Consider the following 13,425-nt stretch of genomic DNA (forward strand, 5'->3'; position numbering starts at 1 on the left):
TAAGTACCGCGCATGTTACTGCGTAAGACACAGGATTTTTTCTTTTCCTTAATGCTTTCTTAATAGGATCAACTAAATAGTCACATTAAACGTTATCTATACAAGACAGATCAGTCCAAATGCTTGATGTGTTTACATATTTATTTTGAATAGTCTCCATACAAATAATTATAGGAATCATCTCAACTTAGAAATTAATTTTAACTGTAAAAGTGTAGGACCAGCTGCTCTTAATTTCTTGTTACTTGCTTTTATAATCTTTGAAACACTTTTATTGCCAAAGGTTTTTGCCCTGTGTGCATTCAGTATGTTATAAAATTATTTTCTACCAGTAACAGATAATTATTAAATAAAAAACATACATACTCTCTGTGCCAGTCATAAATCTGGTGAATGTTGCCGAATACAATCTTGTCTTTCCCCTTCATGTCATCAGGTACACCATCTTCTTTCATAAGTGCCATGTAACCCTGAAACAATCCAGGACAATTCTTTGTGAAATGTCCAGGTTTAAACGGTGGGTTTCTTTCTCTCTTTCTTTTTCTGTCTCTCGCTTTAAGGAGCTTAAGAATTTTTAAACTGCAAGCTCCTATTTAAGCCACTAAATCGATAGGATGTAAGAATCCAATATTACATGTAGCAGTGTATTTAGCTGTTAAATTAACGATTTTATTGAAATAAGATTTGTCTCAACTTTGTTTAAATTTAGCCAGTACTTTTAATTTAATTTTTCAGTTTATTTTCACTTCCCACAAGTACATGAAATCAAAATGTAATCAGACTGGAAAGTTTCACATTTCCCAGTTCTAAAAAACATTTCTTTTCACATTTTTTCTTGGTAAGCCTTCTGTTTACAGAGACCACATTGTGGTCCCAAATGACTTTATGATGTCCCATCTGAAACACTAAGGCTTCTTTTTTTTTTGGCCTCATAGCTTCCCAGCCCTATGACTGTGTACAATTATTGAAAAGGGATCAATTTCTCCACCTATTTTATTGTAATTTTTTTTACATTATCTTCAGAACATAAGAATGGCCATACTGGGTCAGACCAAAGGTCCATCCAGCCCAGTATCCTGTCTACTGACAGTGGCCAATGCCAGGTGCCCCAGAGGGAGTGAACCTAACAGGTAATGATCAAGTGATCTCTCTCCTGCCATCCATCTCCACCCTCTGACAAACACCATTCCTTACCTGTCCTGGCTAATAGCCATTGATGGACTTAACCTCCATGAATTTATCTAGTTCTCTTTTAAACCCTCTTATAGTCCTAGCCTTCACAACCTCCTCAGGCAAGGAGTTCCACAGGCTGACTGTGGGCTGTGTGAAGAAGAACTTCCTTTTATTTGTTTTAAACCTGCTGCCCATCAATTTAATTTGGTGGCCCCTAGTTCTTATATTATGGGAACAAGTAAATAACTTTTCCTTATTCACTTTCTCCACACCACTCATGATTTTATATACCTATCATATCCCTCCTTAGTCTCCTATTTTCCAAGCTGAAAAGTCCTAGCCTCTTTAATCTCTTCTCATATGGGACCCATTCCAAACCCCTAATCATTTTAGTTGCCCTTCTCTGAACCGTTTTTAATGCCAGTATATCATTTTTTGAGATGAGGAGACCACATCTGTACACAGTATTCAAGATGTGGGCGTACCATGGATTTATATAAGGGCAATAAGATATTCTCCATCTTATTCTTTATCCCTTTTTAAATGATTCCTAACATCCCGTTTGCTTTTTTGACTGCCGCTGCACACTGAGTGGATGTCTTCAGAGAACTATCCATGATGACTCCAAGATCTCTTTCCTGATTAGTTTTAGCTAAATTAGCCCCCATCGTATTGTATGTATAGTTGGGGTTATTTTTTCCAGTGTGCATTACTTTACATTTATCCACATTAAATTTCATTTGCCATTTTGTTGCCCAGTCACTTAGTTTTGTGAGATCTTTTTGAAGTTCTTCACAGTCTGCTTTGGTCTTAACTATCTTGAGCGGTTCAGTATCATCTGCAAACTTTGCCACCTCACTGTTTACCCCTTTCTCCAGAACATTTATGAATAAGTTGAATAGGATTGGTCCTAGGACTGACCCTTGGGGAACACCACTAGTTACCCCTCTCCATTCTGGGAATTTACCATTTATTCCTACCCTTTGTTCCCCGTCTTTTAACCAGTTCTTAATCCATGAAATGATCTTCCCTCTTATCCTATGACAATCTTTCACAAAGCATCTTTCAAAGCATAAAGATGCATAAAATGAAATAAATACAGGATTATCTGGATGGTACCCCAATAAGAATTTGACAAATTGTCTCTCTTCAATGTCTGTAATAAATCCACAGTAAGAAGAATTTTTAAAAAACCTGGAACCTTAACTTGTAATAGAGTTTCCTTCTTACTAGTTCCCATTTAAGCACAGTAAAAAGAGTATTTGTCAACCACTAAACTTGGAATACTTAAGATCTTGTACATTAGCATTGACCTTTAAGCATAGCATGCACATAAAGTAATACTTTGATCCCACACACTGAATAAATACTAAGCCTGTATAACTGTTTGTTTAGTACATTTAAGGCCTGCAGTATGTGATATTTATTCAATACTCTGGGCTGGGCTGCTGCCTCACCTAGGAGTTGGCCTTTAATCTAGTTAACAGACCTGTTAATCAGCTCCTCTCAGGAATATGTCTAAACTTGGGGAAAAGATAGTTTTCTGGAACATACTTGGAAATAGCTAAATGAGGAAATCAGCAGATCTAAGCAATTTACAAAGCAGGTCAGTATCATAATCGGCATTCTGCAGATGGGAAACAGACACAAAGAGGTAAAGAGACTTGCCTAATGTCACCCAGTAGAGAAGTAGCAGAGCCAGGTGTAGAAGCCAAGTCTCCTGAGTCTCAGTCCAGTGGTCTATCCACTAGACCACACTGCCTCAACTAATTAAACTGTGCCTATTGTTTCAGATGTTATTAGGTGTCACTAATTGAAACATGAATGACGAAGAACTAATCTTCTTATAAGGGGGAAAAGAAGGATGTATGAAGTAGTGTGAAGGAGAGACACGGAATTCTATATCAAATCCTGTTTTTTCTTAAATTTCTATAGAAAAACCCACACCTAAAGTCGACTCGTTCTTTTTCTTCTAACAGAACAGTGTGCGAGCCACATAGATGACCGGCAATGGGATTAATAAAAGAAATGTAGAAAGGTTGAACTAACATACCTCAACTACATAACCCAGATCTCGGACGTAATCTCGCTCCGTCTCCACTAATTCCTGTAAGACATAGCTACAAGGAGGGGGAAAAGGTGGGAAAAACACATTCAGGGAGAAAAATGTACTGATGTGGATAAAAATTCTTAAAGAGGATTAAGAATGGGCATACAACATTTTACAAGTTTGCAGTTATGCACATTTAGTAAGGTAGAGTTTACATCTGACTTTCCGAATCTGGATGCTTCACTGTCTTCAGGGCATTCTTACTTCTTGTGTTTACTAAACTAGAGCTGCAGCAGCCAGGACTTTTGCTGCATGGGTCAGGACAATTAAAACATTAATTAAAAAGAATTCCAATTTTTGACTCACAAGAAACAGCAAGAGATTCATAAGCAAACAAACTGAAAATGTCCTTATTATTTTAACACCGACATACATACGGTTAATCTTCAATACCAGCTGAAATGTCAACGAATATTTCTGGATCTTCCCAACTATCATTTGAGTTCAAGGTAGAGAAAGACGGTTTCAGGAAAAAGCAACGATTTATGGTTTTTGGAACCTAAAAATACCCTTGAGAATAGTTAAAAGCCAGCATCCTCTTCCATGAAGGCTGAGACTGACATGTTTGACAGGACTTTTGGGTGAACTTAGTAGTGGAAATAATATGCCTGAGAATTCTCTTTGAACAACAGCTGGTTTTCAAGGAAGAACCAAATCATACATTTGATGCCTAACATGCAAGCTGGAAGGGAAAAAGAACTACTTCTTCTGTTAAATTAAAATAGACTGTTTTGAAAGGATGCAAAGGACTTTATAAATGTTACCTGATTGAGAACAGAGGGGAAATATAAATTTGTAAGCCAGTCTTACTGTCGTCTTTTTAAAGAGCTGGATTTCCTTTCTTCCATCTCATCTATGGGTGACGAGGAAGAGAGAAGGGAGTTGTCCGAAGGGTTGAAAGATGGACTGCTGCTGTCACCTTGATCTACCAACAGTGAACTTGGACGATCTTCCAGTGCCTAAGAGTGTATTCATAAATTGTTGCAATATTTATTCATCTTGCCTTCTATTCATGCTGTCTTTAAATGTACAAAATGAATACACATTTACAGTTGTTAAAAAATATGGAACCTCTTTTTTGTACTCAAATATTTACATTACCTTAGTGAGTCCAAAAAAAATAAGATGACACTCTAGGGTTGCCATTAAAAAGTCAAAATTTGTCACACTGTTACCACACTTTTATTCTACCTACAGGGAAAATCTGTGGTAACTGTTGGTAAATGCTGAATTTTTAACAGCGATTACTATAACGAAGTTAGAACAATTTAAATCCTCACCATTGCATTTAAATGACAAGGGCAGAAAAAATTAAAGGGGACTCACAAAAACCAACAACCCAACCCGCCCCCTCTGAAGAGATGACCTCTCCCTCTTCTTCTTTGTAAGATATAAGTAGAAGTCCAGGAATAATTTTTCTTCAGCTTGTTTGTTTTCTTTCTTTCCTTTTTTTAAACACACGCTAAGCTTTTCAGGGCAGGAACTCTGTTTTACTCTGTTTGTCAGAGGTGAACGTAGGCTGGTACCAGCTATTAAGAGATTAATATTACTTTCACCCCTGCTATTTGTACAGCATCTAGTGCTACGGGCCTAAACCCAGGTTATGGCTCTAGATGCTAACAAAATTCTCACTACATTAAAAAATTGTCCAATCTGGAAGACTGATGACCTACCAACTTGTGGAAATTATGACATCACCCGAGATAACAGAATGTAAACTAAGAGGGAAGGAATTTTGAGACCGACTGTTTATAGCAGTTTTTGATTGCTTTAGTCAATGGCTACATTTTGGAGAAAGGAAGAAGTTGTTAAATATAGAACAAAATCCCTCCCCTTCAATAAAATATAAGAGCTAGAAATACATATTGAGACCCCTACAATCCCCCTTCCCCACACAGGGTAAGAATAACCCCTCCCGTCAACCTTTAAGGTCTTCTATATGTTTCAAAGCAGACAAAAAAAAATTGCACAAGACCAATTTTTAAAAAAATTTGCAGGTCACCTTTAATCCTTTGGTTTCATAAAACAGTCTTTTCTCCACACCTGCACTACGTACAATAGTAACTGTCATTTATACTCTTCAAAATGAACTCTCAAAACCAGGGGCAAAATTCTGTGTTGAAAGAGGGTGCAGTTCCATTGCCCTTGGAAGCTAGACAGCAAGCAGAATTTTATACGGTTTTGGAAAAGAAGGGGTGTTGAAGAGATTGTGTGAAGGAGTGTTCTAGAAAGTATTTATTAAGCCAGTTTAACTCCAGCCCACAGGGTCAGGTCTTGCTGCAGCTATTGATCATGTTTTCCTGCAGCATTACAGTAAGATGCAGCTGAGCCACACCCTCCTGAGTCAGATGCACTATTCAAGACTTTGAAATCAATAAAAACCCAGTAGGATTTGACCTCATAGACAGACGGCCCAAAAACTAAGAAAAACTGATCTGTGTTGGTGAATAATCTGATGGGAGAATGATATCACCACTTGAGACTACACAGAGCAATCATTAAAACAGTTAGTGGTGCCCAGCAAGCATTGCTCATCACAGACAGTTTTATTTATTAAAACCTGATTTAGTCTTCCAGAGGGTCACATTTAAAAAAATACATCCTCTACCTTTCCTGGGGAGGAGGGATAGCTCAGTGGTTTGAGCGTTGGCCTGCTAAACCCAGAGTTGTGAGTTCAATCCTTGAGGGGGCCATTTGGGATCTGGGGCAAAAACTGGGGACTGGTCCTGCTTTGAGCAGGGGGTTGGACTAGATGACCTCCTGAGGTCTCTTCCAACCCTGGTGTTCTATGATTGTAAGTAAAAACTAAACCTCAAAGATATTATGAATCCATACACAAGCTAACAAAGAATTACTATATATAATGAAGTCAGGACTGTCCTCAGCAAGAGGAAAATATATAAAGGAAATGTAATGTGCCTGGTTCTGCATCTTAAAGGCATTCAAATAAAGAAGAGTTTGGAAATAGTCTGTGTGTCACCTGAAAATATGAGATGAAAGTACTCTGCTGCAAACCAAGCTCTACATTACTTTAACACTGACCTCTGAGTATGCTTTAACAAAGTATTAAATACTTTCTCTTCAAATAGCAATAAAACTCTCATATTTTTGAAGTATTTTACTTGAGCAAACAAACTAGTGTGAGGTAATGAAAGAGCGTCTTAAATAGAAGCTTTACAGTTAACTCTCTGCTTGGTTTGTTTCATTCACTTGTCCCTTGACAAGACTTATACTGTGAAATCCTTGGGGCAGGGACTCTAAAATGTAAGTTTATATACAGGGTATTGCACAGTGGAACTTCAATCCTTGATTGTGCTGCCAGATGCTACTGCAATACAAATAAATTTAAGTATATTTCACATTGACTAGTAATCTTTTCTCTCTGAATATATGTATATTCCATATATGCTCGTACATTCATGAATACATGCCACTTTGCATGCACAAAATGTTGAGACTGCTTTTGAAAATGGATGATGCTAAATGTTGGAATTCATAAGGAAGTGTGTTGGAACTTTTCATACAGCGGGGCAGTTTGGAGTTGCCTTAGCTTCTGAATCATGTTCATCTTCCAAACAGTCTCACCATTTTACTTTTGACGAGTTCCTCAATTGCGCTGACTAGTTCTGCTGCACTGGGTGTCTCAGAGCTGGTGGGGCGTACCAATAATCGAGAAGATGTCTGTGCAGTGACAAAAAAGGAAAAATATCATGTTTACTTTCGTTTGTCACAGGCTGTCAAGATTCCTCTTCCAAGTATCTTTTCAGGTCAAGCTACCCAGCAAAGATTTCCCTTTAGTTTCAGAATACAATGTTTCCTTATAATTTATGCAACTGGAATCTAAAATTTTTAAATAAACCTTGATACACCTTGAGAACTGTCCATGTACAGGTCTAATCCATTTCAATTAGTCGGATGTAACTTCATAATTCTGTTTCGCACATTATAGATCTGGGAAATATCCTTGGGAAACTTTCAACTACTATAAAGTCTATCAGGACAGCCATACAGATTGCAGGGATTGACCTGATTGATAGTGAACAATTTAAGTATTTTTTCAACTATGTATATAATTAAGAAGCAACTGTAAAAATAAATTACAACACACAAACCTTGAAACAGGATTAAAAAAATAAACCAAGAACATTTACATTTCTAAAAGGAGCTGGGGTATATTTCCCAGATTGAATAGGGGAAATCAAGCTCACCATTCTGCGTGTCATCCATTTTTCCCAAAGGTAAGTGCAGAGTATAGAAGATCTCTGGCCTCACAAGCTATAAGATGCCAGTTTATAGCTATAACTGAGGGTAAAAGGTATTCACAGTAAAGGATTCTGGGAGAGGGCCATTAAATTCAGCCTCCGTAATTAGCAAACACACAGCTGGTTTGCAGATTACACGTATCATTAAATAACTGGAAAGAGGAACAGGGTACACTATGAACCTTACTTCATATTAAGGAAAGGGCAGACATACATCATGCAACACAGGTTAAACTGTTCTGCAAGTGTTTCAAACATGTTGGACAAACAAAGAAATTACATTCATTATGATTTTAAACAGAATGCTCTTGACTGTGGTTTTCAACCCCATTACTGAAAACAAGGACTGCAAAGATATGGGTGTGCTTTTGTTTGCCTCACTGAGAAAGGAACATGGGGTAGGGTAAACGAGAGAATCACAAATAGCTTTAAATGGAAAGGTAAGGGAATTGAGCCAAAGCAGAGACAGAACACAAATCAACATAATGCTACAGTCAAAATTTACAAAAAGAGAAAAACAAAAAAACAAAAATAATTAGTTTTACAATATAACAACTGTATTGGAACATTAATATTGTTTATCCAAAAATAAATGCAAAAAACTCATAAGCTGCTATTCAATGCAATAAATGAATTGTGCAATGATTCTCCAAACAGAAGCATGTGTACTGTACAAGAAATGCTAATGAAAAAAAATGAGCCTGTTATTTAGTGATATTAGAGAAATCAATATGGCCTCATACCTGGCGCTCGCATATACCTCCAAAACTAAGCAAGCCCACATGCAATGGGACTTTGAGGCAGATGTTGCCAGATGTCACAATCCCAACTCCCAAATGCTACTAAAAACAACTTTACAAAACCTATGTCCTAAACATGCATCCAAGACAAAGTTTAAATCTGGATGTATATCAGAATCCAAACTACCATGAAGTTGGCAGTGTTTGGGTACAAGGTTCGGTCTATTAGAGACAGACAGATACACTATGGGAGCATGTTTCTGTCCTCCACGGGATTCATATTAAAACAAGGTAAATCCTTCTCCAAGGTCCTGCTTACACCAGTGTTGAAAATGCATGAGGCAGATCATCGTTCAAACATGTTTTTTTTGCAAGCAGGATGATAATCTGGCAAGTGAGGGCAAAACCTATCTTTTGGTGCGTTACACCACACTGTGCTAAAGATCCAATCTACACTGAAAATGCAAAGTGAATGGAGACCAAGTTATAACATGGCTTCCTCTGATATAATTGCATTTGTAATGCAGATGGACCTATGCAATAAGGGCAATGTTAGTATGTGTTATTCGTATCACAGTTACTGAATATACTGGTTAGGAAATCATGTTAGCAGCTTGCTAGCAAGAGTTTGTAAACATGATTCTCACCAACGCTATTGCAACTCTAGCAAACAAAGGGTCAGACAATTTTCTAACTAGCAGGAAAAAAAAACCCAACAATTTTTTTAAAGAATAAAAAGATTTGAAGAATATAATACTTTTTTTTTTTTTTGGTCTCAGAAGTATTTCCCAGTATGTTCATCCATCATTTCCTATATTGCGACGGTTTCCAATTTAGAAAAAAAGCAGGAAACTGGTGCATGCAGTGCACGGAAAAAAACCCATTGCAATCCAGAAAGTGTCTACTTCAGTTATGATTGAGATGCCCAGGAGAAAACAACAAGAGTGAAGGAGAGAAAGAAAATTTGTTGAAAAAGAATCTGGTCTACTAAGAAAGATGAATAACCGCCAACACAACTCACTAACAATGAGCTCATACCATATATTTCACCACTTAACCATTTTAAATAGAACAATGGGGACAAAATGATATTAGAGGTGAGATCCATGCTGCAGAAGTCAACAGAGTTTCCATTTTAAAATCCTCTATTTTCAGGCTTTGTGACTGCCCCATAAAAATTTGATTCATTTTGAAAATTGAAATAAAACATCTCAAAACCTGAGAATGTTGTGAGATTTTTTTTTTAAACCAACAAAATATGAAAACACGATTAATTTGGCAGATTGATGATCTCCATCCAAAACTTAGCAGTTAGTGGTTTCAGATACAGTTTTGCACTCTCAATTTAAACTTGGCTTTGCTTGTTAAACTGAACAGTTTCAGGCAGCAAGTCACTAATGTGGACCAAGGCTTTACAGCACTTGAGGAAGCTATGGTGTGCTCACAATGGACATGCGACTTTATGTCGACATGAAAAACCATCTTCCTGTGCAAACGGAAAATATTTGTGACAAAAACTCCAGGTCTGAGGATAAACAGAATTGTTTTGTGAATTACCTACAGGACAAAAAGATTTCAGTCAGAAAGTTAACTGCTCCCACAACAGCTCTTAACTAGTGGAAAGGGGGAAGACTAAGCATATATAAGCATGAAGTATTACAAAAATGTGAAGCCACTCAGAAGGGGGGTGCGTGTGTGTGTGTGTGTGAGAAAACTCCTTTACGCACACAAAGATCAACTGCTCATCCCTATCTTTGGTATAAGGTCCTTTTTTAAACAATGATGTAAGGTTCCTGTAATTGTGTACTCAATTGTACTCATATAATTACATATGTCCCAGATATTTTCTCCACAGTAAATCCCTTTAAGACACTCTAAAAGTTATCAGTTTATCTCAGCATGTGAGATTCTTCCCTATTTCCCTTTTTACCTTGTCATCCTGGGAGTCTGGCTGGAGTAGACTGTGTTGCTGAATTGCCATTGGAGGGGGGAGTGGTACAGCATCTGCTCCTTCTTCACCTTCTTCCTCTCCACAGCTCTGCATGCCAGAAGAGGAGGATTTGGAGAGAGTGCCGCTGCTCAGCCCCTCATTCCGCCCTCTCTGCAGTGAAGATCAAGACATTCATAAGATGCATAAAGCAGAGTTAGTGGAAGCTGTCTCACAGATGCCAGACTACCTCTGAAGGCTCATCTCCAGCAAGCCTAGGGATAGCTAAACAGATCAACATCTCAAGAGATAGACACAGTTGCCAAAAATCTAACTACCTTAAAAGAGATGCAGTTTATGACTTGTTCAACAAGTAAGGCAACTGGGCTGATGCACTGAGTACAAGTGACTTGCAGAACTTCAGCCCGAGTTTTACTGTAGAAAAAGTTACAAACCGAGGCTTGGGAGTTGACTGCTGGGTTCCATCAGTGACTTTGATTCTGCTCAGTTTACCTCTGTAAAATGGGTGCAACATATGTAACTACAGACTTGGCATCTGTAGAGTACTCATGTCCTCAAACAGAAAGGTGCGACATGAGTACAAAACAGTATTAAAATATGGGATATTTTAACAAAATCCTAAATTTCATCACTAGTTCGCCTTTAAACAGTGAACACAGACCACATACTTTGTTTTTAATGTTTTCTGGGTAGAAACCATCCAGTCAGCTACACGAGGAACAGGACCTCAATCCTTGGTCTGTGACAAAAATAGTTTACAGGATATTGCAATTGCCTTCACAGTAACGAGGAATGACTTGTACTGCCTTCTCTCCACCTCAGGGCATTGATACGACACTGGCACTCTTCCCCACACTCAGGAACGTAGGAGTGTGGCTACTTCTGAGAAAATTGTGACGATTGCCTTGGGAGAAGGGTCTCTTTTTACTTTATGGCATCTGAGGGCAGAGAACAACACTTTGCCCAAACCCACAGCTCCTACACCATCCTGGTGCCATGCCTCTAGTCCATTCCCTTTCAACTTTTACTTGGATCACCGATGCTCCAAGTTGAAAATGAAATATGCCAGTAGCAAAAGAAAAATAAGACAAAAAGCCACTAAAATAATAACACTGGGCCACTTAGTTAGAAATCAGACTTCATTACCTATAATCTATAGGAAAACCATCAGAACTGATGGTCCGATTCAGGTCAAAGAAAAGGTGAACTAAAATACATTGTGAGTAGAACCCTTGGATGCTCTGTTATGCCGCTAGATTCAATGTGAGCTGTGCACACATAAGTGAAAGCATAATCAGGCCCAGTTTGTATCTTTATCAACTGGATATGGGTCCTAATCTCATACCAGAACTATGAATGGCGGGGAAGAAAAAGGCTTTCGACAAACATCTGTGACTTGAACTCCATGATACAACCTCCCCATTCCCTTTGCTTTAATGAAAGCTTGTGAGGGTATTACGTAACTGATTGGAACCACCTTTTGATTCGAGAAGTCAGCTATTTCCCAGGACACTGCACTAATGAGACGCACATTATTTCTAAAGGCAGGAACGCAAGATTTGTTGGCTTTAAAGTGGTTAATAACCCTTCCCTATACATCCTCCTGGTCCTTTGGGAAGGGAGAAAAGGGAAGCATGAAATAGCCTATCATCAGAACATTGCTCAGATGTTACTCAGTATCTGTCAAAAAGTCATTTTTTTCTGATTGTTGGTGGGGTGGGAGATGAGGTTAAAAAGTAATTTCCCCCATCCTCTTTTCTGTTCTTCAACTAGAGTGCTCTCCCCACACGACTCTGCTAACACTCTTAACATTGAACTGCATAAACCCTTGTATTCCAATACAGGGCTTGTTCTAGAGCAGAGAATGACAGTCAAGGCATGCATGGGACTAATGGCTGCGTAAAACTGAAACACACCCACAAGAGATCTGGATGAGATGACTCTGTTTTACTTGACCAAATCAAATTTGTACAAGAAGCAACAGATGCAAAATAAGCTGTTGTGCCATCCTGCAGTGCCCCCCAGCATCCAAAACCCAAGCACTTGAATCATGTCCAACATTTACAAACCATAAGAAAGTTGCCTGAACACTAACCTCTTCAATGGTTTCATCCTGTGGCGTAGCAGCACTGTCATCAGAGTCCTTCTGAGAGCCAGCATCAGCACTTTTGCGGACCTCTCTACTCTTCTTATGCTTATGGGCCAATTTCTTGACATGCCCATCTGCCTTCCCACTGCTAAGGCGCCTCACTGGACTGGTAAGCCATTTCCTCAGGGTGTTGCCAGGGCGTTTGGGGCCTGGGGAGCTCTGTGCACCAATCATATGGGGCTGAAGTGATGTTACGGAGGCAGGAGGACTGGCATCGTTACTGGAGACTGAAAGAGAGTCTGAGGAAAGAAGGTGAACAATATTTTAGAGGGAAAATATTGACAACTGAGCAATTTAAAATCAAGAGAAAGAACCTTAAGTAGATTTTAAGAACTGATGGTAAAATATGAAATATAAATGAAAAAATGTACCAAAAGAGTCTTCATTTATATTTGCATTACAGTAGGAGGCAACTCTAATTGTACATTTCATGTGACAGATCTGCTAAGAGAGAAAGACTAGAAACGCAGCACAAACTAAATATTTACATTGATACTGTGGCATTAGCCACAGTGGAACAAATTACTAGATTTATCAAGTCTAGTTTAATGTCTTTCACAATGGCTAATGCCACCTGATGACTATGAGGTAAGCTTAAAAGTCCCACTACAAACCAGGGCCAGAGTTTTCTCAAATAAGCTGTGATTTTGGATGCTCAACTCGAGACATCTTAAAAGGACCCATTTTTCAGGAAGTGATCATAGAATCATAGAATATCAGGGTTGGAAGGGACCCCAGAAGGTCATCTAGTCCAACCCCCTGCTCGAAGCAGGACCAATTCCCAGTTAAATCATCCCAGCCAGGGCTTTGTCAAGCCTGACCTTAAAAACCTCTAAGGAAGGAGATTCTACCACCTCCCTAGGTAACGCATTCCAGTGTTTCACCACCCACTTAGTGAAAAAGTTTTTCCTAATATCCAATCTAAACCTCCCCCATTGCAACTTGAGACCATTACTCCTCGTTCTGTCATCTGCTACCATTGAGAACAGTCTAGAGCCATCCTCTTTGGAACCCCCTTTCAGGTAGTTGAAAGCAGCTATCAA

The 13,425-nt window shown here is 38.6% G+C and overlaps 1 protein-coding gene across 3 annotated transcripts in view; it reads right to left on the reverse strand.

The window, feature by feature from the left end:
• The window catches only part of TRIO (trio Rho guanine nucleotide exchange factor), a 399,978-nt gene that overhangs the window by 38,776 nt on the left and 347,777 nt on the right, over positions 1-13,425 (reverse strand). For all 3 annotated transcript variants that reach the window (XM_074945021.1, XM_074945022.1, XM_074945023.1), the window contains exons 35-40: positions 12,329-12,621; positions 10,216-10,386; positions 6,869-6,964; positions 4,094-4,242; positions 3,227-3,293; positions 367-470 (exon numbers count right to left, since the gene is read on the reverse strand). In XM_074945021.1, coding sequence (XP_074801122.1) covers positions 367-470; positions 3,227-3,293; positions 4,094-4,242; positions 6,869-6,964; positions 10,216-10,386; positions 12,329-12,621 — 880 coding nt within the window. The remainder of the gene's footprint in view (positions 1-366; positions 471-3,226; positions 3,294-4,093; positions 4,243-6,868; positions 6,965-10,215; positions 10,387-12,328; positions 12,622-13,425) is intronic.

Source organism: Natator depressus, chromosome 2 (assembly GCF_965152275.1).
Source record: "Natator depressus isolate rNatDep1 chromosome 2, rNatDep2.hap1, whole genome shotgun sequence".
In the NCBI taxonomy this organism is placed as follows: domain Eukaryota; kingdom Metazoa; phylum Chordata; order Testudines; family Cheloniidae; genus Natator; species Natator depressus.